This window comes from Rhinoderma darwinii, chromosome 2, assembly GCF_050947455.1.
Source record: "Rhinoderma darwinii isolate aRhiDar2 chromosome 2, aRhiDar2.hap1, whole genome shotgun sequence".
In the NCBI taxonomy this organism is placed as follows: Eukaryota; Metazoa; Chordata; class Amphibia; order Anura; family Rhinodermatidae; genus Rhinoderma; species Rhinoderma darwinii.
This window is the reverse complement of record NC_134688.1, coordinates 218,648,472-218,670,290: the sequence shown is the minus strand read 5'-3', so window position 1 is coordinate 218,670,290 and position 21,819 is coordinate 218,648,472. Positions and strand designations below refer to the sequence as shown.

Here is a 21,819-nt window from a genome sequence, read left to right as displayed (position 1 = left end):
CAGGGTTTACTTTTGTTTTACAAGCCGAGATACTGTGGAAAGCAGATAGTCTGACCTCTTTAAATATACATATATAATAAAATATCAAACAGGTGCATTCACTATACTTTATTAGTGATTTTTTTTTACAATATATTTCCATTATATTGAGATCATATGTATAACTTTTTACATGAGAAATTTATAATATACTATATTTTTCTTTACAACAAATAAACCTCAAACCCTTAAAAAAGAAAAGCAAACAAAAACTCAATAAAATTGGTTTGTAAAACGAGAATTTCAGAAACAAATCTTAAATCAGTGTGTATTTGTATGTTTACATATTAAATTGTATATCTTAGGCACATTTTGTTGGCATACCATTAAGCCAGCAATGTCTTTGTAAATGGTAATATCCACATCAGAACAATTGATGTTTTTTTTTAAGCATTATTGAGCAGTCCTCTCATTTTGCATTATATGCTGTGAGCCACTGTGTGTATATATGACTAAATAATTGAACTCTAGGGAATATCATATTACTACCAGGTAAGTGCAAACCATGATTCTCAACTACAGACAGGACACCATGCACTGGCCAGTTCTGGTACAACCCAGCAATAACCAAACTACAGAGCCTGTTTATAATCTCAAAGATGTAAAAAAAACTGATCCATCTTCGGAAAATTATTCTTAGCAAAACAAATTGATCATGTACAGTTCATACACAAGTCAGGGAAAACAGTGAAAATGGTGTTCAATAAACCTTGATGCAGTACAGGAAAAAAAAAAAAAAAAAAAAAAAAGATGGGTTTATACAGTTTTACACACCAATATAGGTAAATGCATCTACATATTATTACCCACTTATTTTACTTATCTATGTATTAATTACAGCAGTGGAAATGGATTTGCGTCACTTCATGTCTCAGTGACGTCTAGACAGATCCTAGTGAATTGACAGGTTGATTATTGAATCACCCCAAATTTGGGCACTTTTCCAGTGTACAGCAGATAGGTCTACATTAAAGAGGCTCTGTCACCAGATTATAAGTGCTTTATCTCCTACATAATCTGATCGGTGCTGAAATGTAGATGACAGTGGTTTTTATTTTGAAATACGATCATTTTTTGAGCAAATTATGAGCAATTTTAGATTTATGCTAAATAGTTTTAGACAACTGGGAGTGTTTTTACTTTTTACCAACTGGGTGTTGTACAGAGGAGTGTATGACGCTGACCAATCAGTGACTAATCAGCGTCATACACTTCTCATTGTTCCAGCCCAGCTTCTTTCACTGCACAATCACGCTGTAACAATGAGAAGCGTATGACACTGATTGGTCAGCCTCATACACTCCTCTGTACAACACCCAGTTGGTAAAAAGTAAAAACACGCCCAGTTGTCTATTAAGAAATTAATTAGCATAAATCTAAAATTGCTCATAACTTGCTCAAAAATGGTCGTTTTTCAAACTAAAAACCACTTATCTACATTACAGCGCCAATCAGATTATGTAGGAGATAGGGCACTTATAATCTGGTGACAGAGACTCTTTAAGTAAGCACATGATTCTTCACCTATATACTACAAGGAAAAAACAAACCAAAAGATGATGAATAAGATATGGGATGCATGGCATTTAGCACATCCACAGTTTTACGTTTGTAGATCATATAAAGCTAAGTATATGTTAAAACTAGGCAATAGAAAAACAACATGTTAAGCCTGAGAATAAACCTTCGTGCCATCGTTGATTAATGTAAAAGATTTGCTAGAAATGTTACATTTCCATGGATTGAGTTTATAGGCAACCACCTGTTTGTGCAAACCATGAAATGGTTCATCAGCACTACTAAAAACGGGACATACATGGAACGGGACATACATGGAATTCTTCTGACTACGAATGATGAAAAGGATTATCCTCTATGTTGAGCAGATAAAATAACTGCTGGGCGATTGAGGATTAAAGATGCTTGGATGTGGAAAAGTGGCACATATGCCACAAAACATACCAGCTACTATGCATGCATAAAGCCTCCTGCTTCACAATGGGGATGTACAACCCTTTTGCCTTCTCTAAACAATCTTCTAGATTATTGGCATTGCACGAAAAAGCTTAAACTAAAAATATGGAACCCCTTCCATAATTTAGCGATCTTGAACTACACTGGGTTACGTGAAACCCAGCAACGTTAAAACTCTAGATCACCTAAAGTATAAAAACTAAAATAAATAATATCCCGTGTAATGAGAAATTCAAGTATTTAGTGTGACAAAGTGCAGCTATTCTGTACATGAGAATGTGAGATAGCGGAGAACAACGTTACAAGGATCATTGGTGGGGCATGCCGACTAGAAAACCAGACTATTGAAGTCGAAAAACAGAGCCTTCCCAACATATCAAAATGCTCTCTGCGGAAAATTTCAGTTTTCCTTACGTGATATGCTGAAGCAATACGTGTAGTAGGTGACCATATTCCCCTTGTTACATTAATGTCGAATTACCGGTATTCTAGGTATTGGCATGCAGTTCTTATAGACAGAACGTTCTGTAGAGAACACAGAATTTTTTTTAAATTATCCCTTTCTGCCAGGAAAACAAGGCATACCTGTATTATCTGCCATCGTCCATTGTAAATCTAATCCATAGCCATTAAATTAACCCTATATAACCATGTACAAATGATATAATATAGGAGTTGCAAAATGTAATTTAAATGACTGCTTCAAATGAATATTGGTTGAGGATAATATAAAAAACGAGTACAAAATATATTGTCGCCTAAAGAAGCCTATTAGATATTTGCATTCCCTTTCCAAACAGAACATGTGATAAGTTCCTATAGACAATCCTGCTGCTTCTCTCGGTCATATTCATGCCGGTGGAATGGGTTTAAACATTAGTACTGAAACGTCCAATCTTACGTAAAATTGCTTTTCTTTAGCCATTTACCTCTATGTAATCGTCATGTCTTCCTATTTTCATTTGACATACCATCTCTATTAGACAAGACTAAAAATGAAAGAAAACATCCTATAGCTTTTAAGACCTAGCGTTGTACATATCTAGCAGGGGTGCTGGGAAAAAAAATTGAGGCATTTTAAGTGCAAATGTGAACAGGCAGGTGCATGTATTGTCTTCAATACACATTTCCTATGTGGTGATCTTCATGAGGACCAAGTGGAAATTCCACAGGAGATGCTACCGTATTCTCAGGCAGTCCATACACTTGTTGATTTGTTTGGGTAGTTGATCGCAAAGCTTATAGCAGCAATGTTTTTCAGCGCCTGCAAGTACAAAGATACAATGAAAAAAAGTTACAATGCCTGTTCTTCGTTATTCAGTTGTACAGAGATATTATATTAGAATGAATGGTGCTCCAGAGGTTGGAAGCAATGTGTGTGCGTGTGGGGGTTGGGGGTGTAGCTTTCCAACATACACTCCATCGCAATTTAGGGTGCAGAGCGGTGTATGAGCATTAACTGGACATTTTGTTCTATGTGCGGAACAGACTGTTACGGAAAAGACACTTCTCCACAAAGAACACGTTCTGGAGGCAACAAGGCTACGTAACTAGGATACTTTATCGTATTTGTTACGAAGAGGCTTCCCTTTTTTTGTCTAGGAGATACTGTGTACTGTGAAGCCTTTCGTCCTTACACTAGTGTAGTGACCCTGCAGCTTTTTTGTAGACAGAAAAACAAATGGCAAAGATTGATTATTTTTATTTACACAGAGTGATGGTAGTGTTACAAAGTACCAAGAAAAATTTTATCTAATAGCTCACCAGCATACAGTACACCAAGCCTAGTTTTAAAACTTTCCCATAAAATGGCCCTAAGGGCGTTACTAATAAAATTATTTTAAAGGGGTATTACCTACTTAGACATTTATGGCATACCCAGCTCCTGAGCCCGCTGGCTCCTGCGCTTGCGCCATATTGGGGTAGTGCACATCCACCGTACACATTCGTTAGGTATGGCATGTTGCTAAGAGGTTAAATATATTGATAATAAACATGTTCTGCGGATTTACCCCCCTTGCTGTTTTCCTGCATTACAATCTTGAATTAAATTGGATTTTGTTCCATTTCATTTACACAACACACCTATCACTTTGAAGTAGCAAAATATTTTTCTGTGATATAAACAATAATTAAGACATTTAATGTACAGAAGTATTCACCCCCTGAAAGTCACCATATTGTGGCACCACCTTCTGCTGCAATTACAGACGGCAGTCTCTTAGGGCATGTCTCTGTTAGCTTATCACCAACATTCCCTATAAGGTGCGCGGCTGCGCACCTTCCACGGCCACCCGCTCACTGAACTTTAAAGCCTGCGCACTGTCAGTGCGGCGGGCAGAAGTTTCTCAATCTCCTCCCTCACGCACCTTCACGGAGCAGCCACCCAATGAGAACTCCCAGAAGGTGAGAGGGGGGGGGGGGATAGCCCAGAGTATCAGAGATGGCATGCAGGCTGTCCGCTGACAAGTGAGGTCGGTGCCAGGAGTGGACCAATCCAGTCACCTGACATGAGGTCAGGTGACTGAACTGGTCCAGTCCTGTGCAGTCACCGACCCCAAACAAAAGTGATCTGATCTTTGCCACAGGACCACCTCCTCCTCCTGACTGAGTCGTGTCAGGCAGAGCGGAGAGTTGTAGCGGTAGGCTACCGCTCTGTTTGCACTAAGTACCAGGGAAGGGGGACGCTGTGCAGCGCTACTTACAAGGGAATGTGGGGCGCGATCTACAAGGGGGGGGCTGTGTGTAGCCATCTACAAGGGGGGGGGGGGGGCTGTGTGTAGCCATCTACAAGGGGGGGGCTGTGTGTAGCCATCTACAAGGGGGGGGCTGTGTGTAGCCATCTACAAGGGGGGGGCTGTGTGTAGCCATCTACAAGGGGGGGGCTGTGTGTAGCCATCTACAAGGGGGGGGGGGCTGCGTGTAGCCATCTACAAGGGGGGGGGGCTGCGTGTAGCCATCTACAAGGGGGGGGGCTGCGTGTAGCCATCTACAAGGGGGGGGGGCTGCGTGTAGCCATCTACAAGGGGGGGGGCTGCGTGTAGCCATCTACAAGGGGGGGCTGCGTGTAGCCATCTACAAGGGGGGGGCTGCGTGTAGCCATCTACAAGGGGGGGGCTGCGTGTAGCCATCTACAAGGGGGGGGCTGCGTGTAGCCATCTACAAGGGGGGGGCTGCGTGTAGCCATCTACAAGGGGGGGGCTGCGTGTAGCCATCTACAAGGGGGGGGGCTGCGTGTAGCCATCTACAAGGGGGGGGGCTGCGTGTAGCCATCTACAAGGGGGGGGGCTGCGTGTGGCAGTATATACAAGGGGGGGGCTGTGTGTGGCAGTATATACAAGGGGGGGGGCTGTGTGGCAGTATATACAAGGGGGGCTGTGTGGCAGTATATACAAGGGGGGCTGTGTGTCAGTATATACAAGGGGGGTCTGTGTGGCAGTATATACAGTATCAACATGGGGTAGTATCTACAGGGGAGTCTGTGTGGCGCTATCTAAAGGGGTGGGGTCTGTGTGGCGCTATCTAAAGGGGAGGGATCTATGGTGTAATGAAGGATTCTTTCATTGATGCCTATAATTGGCGTTTAGAAGTCTATTTTACTGCTGGACTTGTAATATTATAGTACTTAAAAATGTAAAACTAATTTAAAATAAGTTCTTATTTAGTCGCTATATTAGCGTTTACTGGGGGGTATTACTTTTGGTCATCAGATCGCCCACCATTGATGGAGACTCACCCTGCTCCCTAACTGCCCCGCTCAGAAGCTGCCAAGACTTAGACGGAACATTGCTTAGCACATCTTGATACTGGTAGTTTTGCCCATTCTTCCATGCAAAACTCCTCCAACTCCTTCAAGTTACATGGGTTGCGTGTACTGCAGTTTTTGTCATGCCACAGATTCTCAATTGGATTGGGGTCTGGGCTTTGACTAGGTCATTCCAAGACATGTAAAGGTTTCCACTTAAACAACCCCAGTATAGCTTTAGCCGTATGTTTAGGGTCATTGTCCTGCTGGAAGATTAACCTCCATCCTAGTCTGTAATCTGTCAGATGGAAACAGGTTTTCCTCAAGAATTGCCCTGTATTTACGGCCATCCATCTTTACTTCAATCCTGACCAGTAATCCAGTGCCTGCCTATTAAAAGTGTCCCCACAGCATGATGCTGCCACCACCATGCTTCACTTTGGGAATAGCGTTCTTGGGGTGATTGGAAGTGTTGGGTTTGCGCCACACACAGCTTTTCCCATGATGGACAAAAGTTAAATTTTAGTTTCATCGGATCAAAGAACCTGCTCAGAGGAAAGCATCAGAGGACATACTGCATTGCTCAGACTGAGCACAAACCGTGAAGACTGCAGCGTTGCACACGGACTAGGGGGCGTACGATGGGTGTGGACCCACCCAGATGCCCTCAATACAGTTTTTAATTTGACTTTTAGATTTAGTATCCCTGCGCCAGTGCCACTGCTTATCTGCATATGATAGGAAAGACAGCATTGGTGCATGGATCAAGCAAACTGCTTACTCATCCTGCTGACCTCCTGCTCTCATTTGGAGCTTTACAGAGGAGGAGGCGGCGAGAAGCAAAGCCACCCAGAGTGTCAGGTCTAAAATGCTGGGACTCCAACCCGTTGGAAAGGAGGGGTGGACACAGTCTCTTGTACCACTTTTCAGAAGAAGCAGAGTGTATATTGGCAATGCTCACAAATTGCAAGCAGTGTGTTGCTGCATTGCAGACGTGGGGTGGGGGGCAGGAAGGGAATTACCCAAAGAGTTTGGACCACCCCCCACATGCCTTAAATTCAGTTTCTTAATTGGACTTTAAGAAGTGCTTTTCATGTGGCCGCAGCCCCTTTTCTTTTAATCACGAGCGGGGGCTCCAGCCTTCTTGCTCCTATAGATCAGACAATAGATATTCATATAGTGTATATATGCCTTTAGGGCCACTTTACATCCTTTACGAGTGATTCTATCATGCTCTAATTTTGGTTCTGATGAACTGTAGCAGGTCTGGGAGTTTTGGACACACTAAGGCCTAGTGCACACTTCAGTATTTTTCTTCAGGGTGCTAGCCGCTTTTCTGACAGCTAGCACCCTGACCCATTCATTTCAATGGGGCCATGCACACTTCAATTTTTTTGACGGTCCCGTTGCTCCGTTGCGACCAAAGTAGAGCATGTCCTACTTTGGTCCGAGATTCCGTAACCGTGAGACCCATGCAAGTCAATGGGGTTGTCAAAAAACTCAAGGCACACGGAAGGTATCCGTTTGACATCCGTGTGTGACGGAGCCGTTGCCTAGCAATGGCCAGAAGTACATTACAGATATATTACACTAATCGGCAGCCACTTCTCTCTATCCATCACTGATAGAGAGAAGAAGCTGCTGATAAAAATAAAAAGCAGTTCATACGTACCCCGGTCGTTGTCTTGGCGACGAGTCCCTCCTCTTCCTCCAGTCCAACCTTGCTGTATGTCGCGGCAGTCCATGTGGCCGCTGCAGCCTGTGATTGGCTGCAGAGGCGGTCACGTGAGATGAAGCTTCATCCCTGGAGGCCGGCCTTCTGACGTCATACAGACTTGCGTGACCGCCACTACAGCCTGTGATTGGATGCAGCGGTGACATGGGATGAAATGTCATCCCAGGAGGCTGGACAGTAAGTATGAACTGATTTTTTTATTTTTTATTTCATAAATTTTATTTTGCGAGCGCCGAGCATGGTCATTCTTCAGCGCTAGTCACTGTCCAGGGTGCTGAAAGAGTTACCGCCGATCAGTGCAGCCCATTAACTCTTTCAGCACCCTGTACAGTGACTAGCGCTGAACAACCCTGCTCTTTCAGGACCCTGGACAGTACCATGCTCGGCGCTCGGAATCACACGGCCGCTATACAAACGTCAAAAACAGCCGTGAAAACGGTGATGGAAGTGTGCACGAGGCCTAGGGGTGCCAAAAAGTGCCCAAATTTCTGAAATTGGCCTAAGGCTGAGGCTAAATGCTGTTGGCCATGTCATGCTTTTATGATCATTTTAGGTGGTAATAGAAGTGATGCAAGCAATGTAACGATTAAATTCCTCACATCACTTCCACACCAAACCAGCATGAAAGCATGGCATGGCCTTCTACATAACATGGCTAGTATTTTATTTCCACACCAAATCACCAATGTATCAGGTCATACCTTCATAGTAGTTTGGTGTGGAAATAAAAGTGATGCAAGCAGTTTAATCATTACATTATATTACAGATGAGTCACTGGATGTAACTATTTACTTTTCACTGTGTATAACTGGTATCCGACTTTCTTGGTGACTGCATTATTCAGGTATACGATCATACCTAGAGAGCAGACGCGCTGTAGCTAACAGTGCCGTGTTATAAAAGTATGACTGATGTTCTAGTGATCTTCTCGTTAACCCTTTCTTCTGAGCGAATGAGGACAAGGTAGCTGACAGTCATGCTGATTGATTTATAAGAGCAGACTGGTTGCTTTAAAAAGGGGGATGGTGCTTGAAATCATTGTCTTCTTCTGTTAACCATGGTTACCTCCAAGGAAACATATGCAGTCATCATTGATATGTATCAAAAGTGCTTTTACAGGCAAAGACATTGCTGCTTGTAAGATTGCCCCTAAATCAACCATTTATCGAATCATCAATAACTTCAAGGAGAGCGGTTTAATTGCTGTGAAGGCAGCCTCAGGGCACCCAAGAAAGTCCAGCAAGTGCCAGGACAGTCTCCTAAAAAAGATTCAGCTACGAGATCAGTTCAACAACAGGACACAGCTTGCACAGGAATGGCAGCAGGCAGGTGTCAGTGCATCTGCTTACACAGTGAGGAATAGGCTATTGAAGGCTGGCCTGGTGTCAAGAAGCCACTTCTCTCCAAGAAAAACATCAAGGACAGACGGACATTCTACAGGAAGTACATGGATTGGACTGCAAGGGACTGGGGTAAAGCTATTTTCTCTGATGAAGCCCCCTTTAGATTGTTTGGGACATCTGTAGGAATAACGGTCTAGAGAAGAAAATATGAGCGCCACCATGAGTGCTGTGTCATGCCAAGAGTAAAGCATCCTGAGACCATTCATGTGCGGGGATGCTTATCATCCAAAGGAGTGGGCTAACTGACAAATTTTGTCTAACAACACTACCATGAATAAAAAAAGGTATTTAAATATCCTCTAAGAGTAACTTCTCACAACGATCCAGGAGCAATTTGATGATGAAGAATGCTTTTTCCAGCATGATGGAGCACCAGGTCACAAGGCAAAGGTGATAACTAAGTGGCTCGGTGAACAAATCAATGATATTTTGGGTCCCTACGCCAGGAAACTCCACAGATCTCAATCCCATTGAGAACCTCTGGTCAATCCTCAAAAAGCCGGTGGACAAACAAAAAACACAGCAATTGTGATAAACTCCAAGAAGTGATTAGGTAAGAATGGGTTGCGATCAGTCAGGATTTGGCCCAGAAGCAGATATCCTGCATGCCAGGGTGAATTGCAGAAGTCTTGAAAAAGAAGGGTCAACACTGTAAATATGTAGTTTTTGCATAAACTTTATAGATTTGTCAAGTTTAAAAACATATGGAATGCTTATAATTGTACTTCAGTATACCATAGAAACATCTGACCAAAAGCAAACTGAAAACCAAAAAATTTGTGTCAGTCTCAAAACTTTTGGCCAGGACTGTAGACCTCAGAGCAAGGGCAAAAAGATCTTTAAACTTGGCCACCTGGCTGTTCCTATGATGGCTTCTTCACTAAAGTGGGAAATCTTTTAGGTTTGTGTTCAGTGTGCCTCTCACCTCTTTTCTAATGAAATGATGATTGGTGAACTATATAGGAACTTGTGAGTCTCATCCAGAGCTAATAGCTGTTGTAGGGTTCACACTATGGTTAATATACACTCTTAAGTCCAAAAAATGGTTGCTTTATTGCTAATACAGGGTTACGCGTGCATCTGCTACATGGGCATGCAAGCTCATGTCATGTGTCTGTCCCTGATCTCCTGATAGATCACCTAACTCAGGCTCCACACAAGTATATCTCCATACCAGAAACGTTTGACTACTCCTGGTAAATGTATAAGCCTATGACAATGCAACATCAATTAGCGGTGGAAGGGTCAGAGACTTCTGCCATTCAGAAAGAACCATCTAATCTGTCAAATGTTTTTGACAAGAGTAGCACATTTTAAGCATCTGGGGTAGAGGTTACTTGTGTTACGTGATCCAATTGTAATGCAGGTCCTGTATTTTGCTTCCAGCGGTCAGAGCTTCTCTTACTCAGATAGATCGTAAATCCCATGCCTAGAGGGAGCACTAAACCTAGAAAACACACCAAAAAAAAAAAAAGAAGAAAAGAAAAATCCCAACATTGTTTACCTGTTCTGTGTAATGGGCCATTTGATCATCTGTAGCCAAACTAATTAGATAATCCTGTAAACACCCCAGGTCCTGTAGTGACAAAAACATAAAAAACCTCAATGAATGTCATTCTACACAGTTGATTGAGAGCATTATGTAAAAGCCCCATTATTGCACAGAAAAACCGAGGAAAAACAAAAAATGACAAATGTCCTGCCCTGTGCTGACACTTCAATGTTGTCATAGGTACAATTACCAGTGACATGATAGAACATGCTGATCTACCTTTTGATGTACTAATAGATGACAATTTTTACCTTGGAGGGGAAATCCTGGTAATAGTGCCGGTCATAAGACAGAGGAAGAACAAGAGCATCTAAAAACATGCTGAAAGTTGTAACCTATTGGGAAAGAATAGGTCCCAGTAGCAGAGTTCGGGGGTGCTGAACACGGTGTCTGCATTTAGCTGAATAAGACATCTGTTTCGGGCATTGTGAGGGGCAGGCCATCTGTCAGCAGCTCTCAGCGATGCAGTCCGGCTGACAGCTTGACAGAAGCTGCCAATGCTCCTCCAAATCTCATTTTCAGGCACTATTTACATGCAGTTCGCTTAATTCGGATAGTGGAAGCTTTATCCCCAATGTAGGTATCTTATAGATGCTCTTGTTTAAAATTCCCCCCTGCATCGTCTATACTTTTCTATGTCCAACTTTGCAAATTTGAACTGCATGCAAATATGTACCTTAAGAAACTATTAATAAGCTTTGACTTTAACAGTTAGTATTTTATTCAGAACACACTTACATTTGCACGGTTCTCTGCAATAAAGAACAATTCAGTAAGCGCTCTGTGTAGGGGGAGAAGAACTCCAGAGCTAGTGCCATCTTGACAAGCTGCATTTTCCATGGTCGTGACAACTGCCCATAATGGCCTCAACAGTCTGAGGTCACAATCTCTAACCAGAGTAAAACAAAATAAATAGGAACATTAAGAAAGCGAATGACATATTTTACATTAGAACAGTGTATAGTACTGAAACACCTCTACTGCAGGTTTAAGTTGGCTTCAATCATCCACCCTCCAGGTTAGGCTATGTTCACATCACCTTTTTTGTCTACGTTTAGCGTATATGACGGGTAAAGCTCCCGACTTATATGTTAAACGTAGGATGCGAGGATGTGGTAATGGTGTGGCGGTATTATTCAGTACCAGTATGGGGGTATTATTCAGTCACTATGTGGTTATGGTGTGGAGTTATTATTCAGTACCAGTATGGGGTATTATTCAGTCACTATGTGGTTATGGTGTGGCGGTCTTATTCAGTAACAGTATGGGGGTATTATTCCGTCACTATGTGGTTATGGTGTGGTGGTATTATTCAGTAACAGTATGGCGGTATTATTCAGTAACAGTATGGTGGTATTATTCAGTCACTATGTGGTTATGGTGTGGCAGTATAATTCAGTAACAGTATGGGGGTATTATTCAGTCACTATGTGGTTATGGTGTGGTGGTATTATTCAGTAACAGTATGGTGGTATTATTCAGTTACTATGTGGTTATGGTGTGGCGGTATTATTCAGTAACAGTATGGGGGTATTATTCAGTCACTATGTGGTTATGGTGTGGCGGTATTATTCAGTAACAGTATGGTGGTATTATTCAGTTACTATGTGGTTATGGTGTGGTGGTATTATTCAGTAACACTATGGGGGTATTATTCAGTCACTATGTGGTTAAGGTGTGGTGGTATTATTCAGTAACAGTATGGGGGTATTATTCAGTCACTATGTGGTTATGGTGTGGCGGTATTATTCAGTACCAGTATGGGGGTATTATTCAGTCACTATGTGGTTATGGTGTGGCGGTATTATTCAGTAACAGTATGGGGTATTATTCAGTCACTATGTGGTTATGGTGTGGCGGTATTATTCAGTAACAGTATGGGGTATTATTCAGTCACTATGTGGTTATGGTGTGGTGGTATTATTCAGTAACCGTATGGGGGTATTATTTAGTCATTATGTGGTTATGGTGTGGCAGTATTTTTCAGTCACTATGTGGTTATGGTGTGGTGGTGGTATTCAGTAACAGTATGGGGTATTATTCAGTTACTATGTGGTTATGGTGTGGCGGTATTATTCAGTAACAGTATGGTTGTATTATTTAGTCACTATGTGGTTATGGTGTGGTGGTATTATTCAGTAACAGTATGGGGGTATTATTCAGTCACTATGTGGTTATGGTGTGGTGGTATTATTCAGTAACAGTATGGGGGTATTATTCAGTCACTATGTGGTTATGGTGTGGTGGTATTATTCAGTAACAGTATGGGGGTATTATTCAGTCACTATGTGGTTATGGTGTGGTGGTATTATTCAGTAACAGTATGGGGGTATTATTCAGTCATTATGTGGTTATGGTGTGACTATTATTCAGTACCAGTATGGGGTATTATTCAGTCATTATGTGGTTATGGTGTGGTGGTATTATTCAGTCACTATGTGGTTATGGTGTGGCGGTATTATTCAGTAACAGTATGGTGGTATTATTTAGTCACTATGTGGTTATGGTGTGGTGGTATTATTCAGTAACAGTATGGGGGTATTATTCAGTCATTATGTGGTTATGGTGTGACGGTATTATTCAGTACCAGTATGGGGTATTATTCAGTCACTATGTGGTTATGGTGCGGCGATATTATTCAGTAACAGTATGGGGGTATTATTCAGTCACTACGTGGTTATGGTGTGGCGGTATTATTCAGTAACAGTATGGGGGTATTATTTAGTCATTATGTGGTTATGGTGTGGAGGTATTATTCAGTCAGTATGGGGGTATTATTCAGTCATTATGTGGTTATGGTGTGGTGGTATTATTCAGTTACTATGTGGTTATGGTGTGGTGGTATTATTCAGTAACAGTATGGGGGTATTATTTAGTCATTAAGTGGTTATGGTGTGGTGGTATTATTCAGTAACAGTATGGGGGTATTATTTAGTCATTAAGTGGTTATGGTGTGGTGGTATTATTCAGTAACAGTATGGGGGTATTATTTAGTCACTATGTGTTTATGGTGTGGTGGTATTATTCAGTAACAGTATGGGGGTATTATTTAGTCACTATGTGTTTATGGTGTGGTGGTATTATTCAGTAACAGTATGGGGGTATTATTTAGTCACTATGTGTTTATGGTGTGGTGGTATTATTCAGTAATAGTAGGGGGGTATTATTTAGTCATTAAGTGGTAATGGTGTGGCGGTATTATTCAGTACCAGTATGGGGGTATTATTTAGTCACTATGTGTTTATGGTGTGGTGGTATTATTTGGATCTTATATTGTGTTATTATTGGTAATATTGGTCTTATAATAGTGAGTTGTGTTCAATAACAGTATGCAGGTAATATTTAATCTGGTATAGTGGTATGATATAATAACTGTATATGTATATAGATTTTTTTGTGTGAGAGGGGGGACATATGTTGGGGCTTACAACACTCCTGGACACACTAGAAATCAGCGATGCAATTTTCTGCACACCACCTTCTGACTTGACTGCATTATTGATACAGTAATTCAGCATTTGGGGCTTTTCCTTTAACTTTGCCCAGGGCCACTCTGTCTAAAACCGTCCCTGTACCTAACAGTCGCATCTGTCACCCATAGACCATTATGGGATACGTTAGATATGATTCAGAACTGTAAGCACTTATTTTGCTGCCATGTGCTATAGTCGTGGATTTTAAAGATCAATAGAAAAAAAAGCCACGTTTTAACATGTGCATTAAGTCGATATGCTGGATCTTCGATCCTTTGATTTAAAATCCATGAACCCATGACGTATACGTTAAATAGATAACATTAAAGTCTGATGCCGGATGTCACTATTCCATATGGTAAATAAGAGAATCAATCATTCTGCAGCATAATGTGTAACGGATTCATAAATGGAAATGTATTATATATATGTATATGAATGATTAAGAACATTTCAATCAGTGATGTATTCTAGTCTTCTCACCTCACATGACTAAGCTGTAAAATCTTTAATAATAAATGGATCGCCTTCAATCTCTGGTGGCCAGTCTGCCGGCATGCCACATCAACCTGCCATTCCCACATGCTGGGCAGAGGAAGATGAGGAATAACTCTTTGGTCAGACAACATCTGTTTTAAAATTTCAAATCCTAAAAAAATTTAATTGAAAAAAGGAGTGTGATTTTTTTCATTTATTATTTAAACAGATTTTCTTAACTCCAGAACTGCAGTTAATAGAGCAGTACATGCAATGCAGTAAAAACAACGTAAGAATTGACTTAATGGTATAAAACACACCAAGCAACCAAAAGGTCAACTATATGGATCTTACTGGTAATTCAATTAGGTGTTTATGCAGACTTTCACCTACGGACAGCCTGTACTGACAGATTCTCGCTTATTCACAAAATAAATAGGCCACTATTGCTAAACACATTTAATGCTATAAACAAACATACATAGTGGTAAAAACGGTTCTCCAAGAGCTTTTCGAGAACCAAAAGTACAGGAAGAAGATTTCTTTTTTGCCACTAGGTCTCTATGTGCAAGTATGTGGAATAAGTACAGAGCCTGCGCAAATCTGCTACAGTGGTCCAAGTGCCCTGCCAATATAGTGGCAAACCTGCGCCTTATTATATGGTGCCCTAGTTAAGCGAGGAATATTATAAGAAGTAGAAATCCACTAAGTGACAAATGGGAAGCTCCCCCTCGTACAAAAAAGGAAAGGAGGGATTACAGTGGACTCATACCGTGTTTATCAACACACTACTCACGTATAAAGCGGACTCACGCAATCACGCAAAAGCATGGATCCGTATTTTTTTGCTAGAAAAATTGCACAATATCTTTTACTCATTTGGCTATATATTTTTAAGTGCCAACTGCTTTAACATTGCTTAAAGAGTCCACTCTGGGAAACAGTCCACAGACAGGGTAGGTATTCTTCAATAAACTAAAAGTAAGAAAGATGTAGAACAAGTAAATATGAATTGTGCAAACCTGTCTGAAATCGTCCTCGATGTCCAGCAGCCACTGTAAACTTGTATCCCCATTCTGTACAGCTCATGTCAGATGTAAATCGGAAGAACAAGGTATCCCCTATAATCAAAAATGTAACACAGGAATCGTTCCTTTAATACCACACCTCATACTGTTGTGTGCGACTCCGCAACGCCATGGGTCACAATTTGACATGATTATTATAGCTAAAACACACAGAACTACTGTTCTATACAATATGTTTTGTAATGAAGTATTGGATACAATTGCAGTTAAGCAAATCAGAACAGTGACTTTATAAGCTATGCTCCGTTGTGCTGTTCAAAACAATGTGCCAGGAAATTCCCCTTCACACTTTTTTGTCACTATAAATTCAATTAAAAGGGTGGTGGTTTCACACACGGCATGTTTTGGAAAAATGTATATAAAAAACCCGCTGTGGCCAGATGTTTGCTGAAAGCAAAGAGTGAAATATCAAATGCACTACAAGCAATACTTTTGTTTGTGGTGTTTTTGTCTTCACTTTTAAAGAAGTGTTTTTTTTTCTAAAATGTAGCATACTCTATCTTAGCATTGGCATTTTTTTCAGGCACTTCCTTTTAAGCTTCTCAGTGGAAATTGAAAAACACGTTAAAAATGGTCTGTATAAAGAAAGCCAGAAAAAAAGGCCACAGTAAAACGGTGTGTGAAGGAAGCCTAAGGGTAATTATGGATTGAAACCATGGGGCAGACTTATTGTGGCATTCGCGCCTCGTCTTTGGCGTTTCGTGCACATTTTTCTTGGTGCATATTTTGTTGAAACTAATTTATGAACGTGGGTACCTGAAAGAACATTGATGTGTGCCATGTTCACCACATATTTCGAATATAGCTGTGGTTTTGTCAAGTTGTGAAATGCATCAGATTTGTGGCGCAAAATACTGGTCAAAAGTAAAACCACCCAAATAGGTGATGTAGAGAAGGAAAAGGAGTCGAACATGCGCCAGATCTATCAAACATGGTAATCATTAGAACATTTGGCTCATCTGGAGATTTATACCTCTAGCTTTAGGATATCTATCTTTAAGCCATTAACAATCAATCTGCCCCCATGTGTCCAACATAACTAAGTATTGCTTGAAGTGTCCGACTTATAAAAAGATACCCACCAGGTAGTTCAAAGTCTGTCCACTTTTTAGGCGGCCCACTAAACCGGTGTAGATCTTGTTTGAAGTCAGAAGAGCTTGAAATCACCAATTCATCACAACCTTCTTCTGTGTTACACAATGGGTCAAATTTGATTGACAGATAAATTGCACCGGGGATGTGAACTTTGTCCTGAAGAACGAGAATGACAATTAACAAAATAAATTTCCTGTAGTTTGAACTAGTTACAGTAGCCACAAATCCAAAGAAGAAGTTCTAGGAAAATTATTTAAAATTGCTTCTAAAATCGGCAAAAAAAAAAATAAATTGGGTGAATTTAACATCTTTTTGCAGAGTTTTTTTTTAATAATAAACCTTCCAGACACACAACTACAAGTAAATATCAATATCTGTTGAACCTTTTTTTATATTCTATTATAATGTTGAATGAGCTTACTATGCTAGTGTGGCCAGAAATTTGTGTATTGTGATTTGTGTAGTGTGAAGAAAAAAAACCACACATGTGCAACTGAAAGGGATGACACAGGAGCTTTACAATTTTGCAGGAGGCCAGGGAAGGGTATAAATTAATAGACTAACAGGTACTCACCCTTTGAAAATGCCCCTGCTCCTGTGCCGTCACACCCTTCAGCACTGCTGTGGTTGCGTGCCATTAGTCAGTTACGCTGGCCTCAGCGGTGATATTTTCATCAAAGGCATATGACCACGGAGGCCGGTGATTGGCTGCAGTGGTAGGTTACCGCTGCAGGAGCTTCCGGGACTGGAGCGGCGGGAAACTTGGTGTCTGGAGCAGGGAGTGTGTTTCAAAAGGGTAAGCACCTTTACACACTTACACACACACACTTTCGATACAACCATCTTAATAACAGGGTGAAGAATACAACATTGATAAGCTAGTAGTACCTCGAAAATAGTATTATTGCTGTAAGGGTGTTTGGATTCTTGGACTTGCACTGCAGTTCCAGGCTCTTCCATGAACTGACAAGCTGTAAGTGCTACTGTGCCAAGCATACTTTCACTACAGCCACCTAGCACCTTCTGCAAGATCTGGAGGAAAACGGAAATAAAATTAGGATTTTATATTTATCGAATAAAACTTCCAAATCAAAAGCATCCCAGACTATTCATTAGACAGTCCGCTGTTACATGTCACTATTATTTGGAGGGGTTTCCTGACATTTCAAGGGGTTTTCCGGCTTCATATACATGACGTCTAATCATATAGAATGAAAAGTTCTTTCCTCAATCTCGATTTGCTTTCAATAGATGGTAGCTCACAGCTTAGGTTTTGCAACAATTGTACCCAGTCTAAGCAATTTTCTAAATACATCAGAAGCACAAATCTATTAGTGGCTCGGTGCACATCTGTGTTCGTCGCAGTTACTGTAAAAAATGGCAGACAAAATAGTGCAGCATGTGGCGCTATATTTTCTGGTTAAATGGACACTTTAATGAAAACCCAACGGAACCCATTTACGCCTTCCCACTGCAGACAATTATTTTATAGCTTTCATCCCCACGTTCCAAGAGCAAACACTTCATCTTACTGTTGACATATCTGTATGTGGTCCCCACCAAACGCCAGAATGGGAGTCCCCATTTTTCCTAACTACAAGACAGCGGCTAGGAGAAGTTTGATTGGATCGGCCGCCGGGAATGCGCAATGTCACTCCATTTAAAGTCTATGGAGCGGATAGAAACAGCCGAGCACAGAGCTTAGGTACCTCAGTCAGCCCTATAAACTTTGAATGGAGTGACATCGCTCATGCCTGGGGGCCTCCCGTTCTGGCAGGCTCCCAGTGGGTGAACCCCCACTCATCTAGCATTTATCACTTAAGTAGATAGGTGAAAAATTATTTCGCCTGGAATACCTCTTTAATGGCACCATTTTGGGGTACATATAATGCACTGAAAAACCTTTAAATACAAGGTGCCAAAAAAATAAAAATTCTATCTTTTGTTTTCTCTTTTTCAGCGTTTAAAAAGTGCATACGACCTCTGACAGGGCTTGATAGGAGTACTGAGATGGCAGACATGGGAGCTTACAGTTGGTCCCTGGCTGCCATAACAAGACATTTATCACCATGTGACGCCCTCCCCCTCTTTCTAATCGCTTAAATGCCGTGGTCGCTAGTGACCACACCATCGAAGTTGTTAAACAGTTAGAATCAGACTTAAAATATGCAAAGATTAAAGAAGAATTCTCATTCCTCAATATGCTCAGAAAGGCATGTCATCAGCAATAATGTATTACTGCATTTATTTACATCTTTTTCATGCAGCTCCTTTTATCTTTCCTGTCTAGACGACTGTAAAAGCTGTAATGTAATGTGAACAGGATCACTTCACTCACAGACTGTCACTCTGCTCACTGTTGAACTACAATATTTAATAAGAAAGCACATTTAGTATCATCACTACTAGGGGAATGAAGCAATATCTGGGGGGGGGGGGGGCAGCAGAATAAAGAACCTGCAGGTCTTGTCATAGTCAGTTTGCTCTTGCTGCATCAGGATTAGCTAATGTACCGTAGGTATAGCTGCTGCGACTAGGAGGCAGACACCAAGTAAAGTGTCAGCTCCTCCTACCAGCTATATCCCACCTGCAGGCACTAAGCTAAATCAGTTTTGTACAAAGCAGTAGTAAAAAAGTAAGAAAGAGAAGGGTGGATCCAGCGTGGATGCGTCTAAAATGGAATACTTGTTTCCAAGTTTAATTGATCAAAAATCTAAAAAAGTCAGGACTTGGTTGGAAGTGTAGAATCCTGAAGTGAAAGCAGAAAAAAATCATAGGTAGATGAAGCCTACGCGTTTCTGACGCTTCCTGCGTCCTTAGTCATGGCTGATACGATTTTTGATCAATTAAACTTGGAAACAAGTATTCCATTTTAGACGCATCCACGCTGGATCCACCCTTCCCTTTCTTGCTGTTGTACATTATCGTGAACCGACACAAGGATCCGTGCGAGATAACCCAAACTAGCTAGCAAACAAGGTGAGCTGGAGGCATTTTTCTTTGCTTTTTGTCTAGTAAAAAAGTACACATGGAAATGCAATAACCACTAAAAACAGAAGAGCCATGTGAAAACCCAAGGGAAAAGTCACCTGTGAGCAGGAAATGGGCACAGAACCCAAGAAAATTGGGTCGGTGCTGTGCTACCGCCTTCCAATGAACGCGACGAGAAAAGGATTTTACAGCGAGCAACAAAAATCCAATTTTCTCATCCGTGTCATTGGGGGACACAGAGAAGACCATGGAACTTTCCAAATCAGTCCTTCGTGGAGGGTAATAACAGAAACTAAAGAGTGTTCAATAAAGCCCCATCTGCAGAACTGTGCAACCCAGAGCTGTCAGAAGATGTAAAAGTATGCACCCTGTAGAATTTGGAAAACGCTGTAAGCGAAGACCACGCAGCAGCCTTGCACACTTGCAGAGACTAAGCTTTGTTTTGGACCGCCCATGAAGCACCAACCGCTCTTGTGGAATGAGCCAGAACTCAGAAAGGTGGCTCCTTGCCCTTAGACTGGTATGCCTTGCCAATAGTTGACTTGATCTATTAGGATATGGTGATCTTGGAGGCTGCCATGCCCTGTATGAACAGTGAATCAGAGTGACGGGGCAAAGTGGTCTGAGCCAGATAGGTAAGTAAGGCGTGGACCAGATCTAACTTGCGAAAACACCCTTTCCCTTTGGTGAGAAGGGAAGGGACAAAAAGGATGGTAGGACGATGTTCTCATTACATTGTAAAGTAGAAACCATGTTTAATAGAAACGAAGGAACTGGCTGTAGTACAACATTATCTTGGTGAAACGTCGAGCCATAACACTGTTCCTTGAAGTTGTTGAATCATGTGGAAACTGGGCGTAGGAAATCGCTTCTAAGGAGGAAACTATCATTCCCAGAACCCCCTTAATGCAATGTTGGATGGAAACCAGACGAATGTCCAGGAGAGTCTACTGCCGCAGAAACTGGATCCTAACCGGAGCTGTGTGTTTCCTTGCCTGATGAAATATGGCGAGTAGATCTTTGAAGATTGCTCCTCATCAGTTGGATTCAGAAACCTCACCCTCAGGACTCTAACTTTCAGGAAAATTTAGAGCTTAGCACTTTTGTTGGAGGAGAAGGAGGTAGGGGATACAAAAAGCCAACTGTACCTGGCAGTTCTAGCTAGTTTACGTGGTCTGCCGCGTAACAGGTTAGCAGTGGTAGAACCCTCAGTCTGAGAGGGTCTGGCCTAGAATTGTAGTGACCGTTTCGCTAACATATCTACAATAGACTTCGATGTCTTCGACAAAAAACATGCACTCTGGTTCGAAACCTAGTATTGGCTGAGTGGGGGCACGTTGGGGCTTAGTTCACCGACTAGTGAACTAGATCTCAAGCAGTTGGTGCATGGGGGTTCAGATTAACCACACAAACTTGGGTTTCCTGCTTGGGTGCCTCCCCGCACTGGGTTCAAACTTGGTGGCGACGGCGAGACACATACACACGCCAAGGGCACAGTTTGCCACTTCCAGGAAAGAGTCTCCAGAGACGTGCAGATTGTGGCATCTGCCAACGGAGGGATGAAATGGAGAGTTTACCGCCCAATTAAATTACTGCACGCTAAGAACGCTCCCCTCCAATGAACGCTACCGAAAGTTGCGCACTCAGAAGGAGTGCCCTCCTTCTGTCAAAAGACATGTCCCTAGCCTAGTGAAGACTGAAACCGGGGACAAAATTACTAAAGGCCATCCCAGAAACTCCGATCAGCAATCTGTCGACAAGTACAGAAAGAACGGGGGAGGGGGGGGGCGGTTTGAGCAGTCCACGGAGCCCATTTTCTGGGCCTGAACTGCTCAATCTTAGCCTGCCTGTCGATGCTGCAGAGCTGAATGTCCCTCTGGCCTGTCCAGGATGTGGAGGAGGTGAGAATAGGTACTAACTAAGGTGGAGCCCCCACATTGGATTTAGTATGGAAGTGGCCCCTGAGTGACCATAAGCTTGCCGGCAACAGTGGATTTGGGGGTCCACTATGCCACCTTGCCTTCTTTAGACAGGGCAGAAACCAAAAGGTTTAGGCCCTACTGTTTTCTCTTCTCTGTTTGGGGTAACCGGGAAATCCAGTCAGCCCTGTATTCCTGGCTAAAGGGGAAACAACAAAATAAAAGATGTACCTGTGGAGCAGATAGGTCTGCCTCCTACAGACACTAAGCTAAAACTGGACTTTGCTCAAATCCTAAGGGAGTTATTTATAATGTATGTAGAAGGAG

General features: G+C 41.9%; 1 protein-coding gene across 1 annotated transcript in view; it reads right to left on the bottom strand.

The window, feature by feature from the left end:
* Positions 1-1,525: 1,525 nt before the first annotated feature.
* The window catches only part of ZZEF1 (zinc finger ZZ-type and EF-hand domain containing 1), a 168,754-nt gene continuing 148,460 nt past the window's right edge, over positions 1,526-21,819 (bottom strand). Inside the window, exons 49-55 of the mRNA XM_075852854.1 lie at positions 17,471-17,614; positions 16,570-16,738; positions 15,422-15,520; positions 14,406-14,571; positions 11,188-11,338; positions 10,402-10,473; positions 1,526-3,277 (exon numbers count right to left, since the gene is read on the bottom strand). Coding sequence (XP_075708969.1) covers positions 3,203-3,277; positions 10,402-10,473; positions 11,188-11,338; positions 14,406-14,571; positions 15,422-15,520; positions 16,570-16,738; positions 17,471-17,614 — 876 coding nt within the window. The 3' untranslated portion in view covers positions 1,526-3,202. The remainder of the gene's footprint in view (positions 3,278-10,401; positions 10,474-11,187; positions 11,339-14,405; positions 14,572-15,421; positions 15,521-16,569; positions 16,739-17,470; positions 17,615-21,819) is intronic.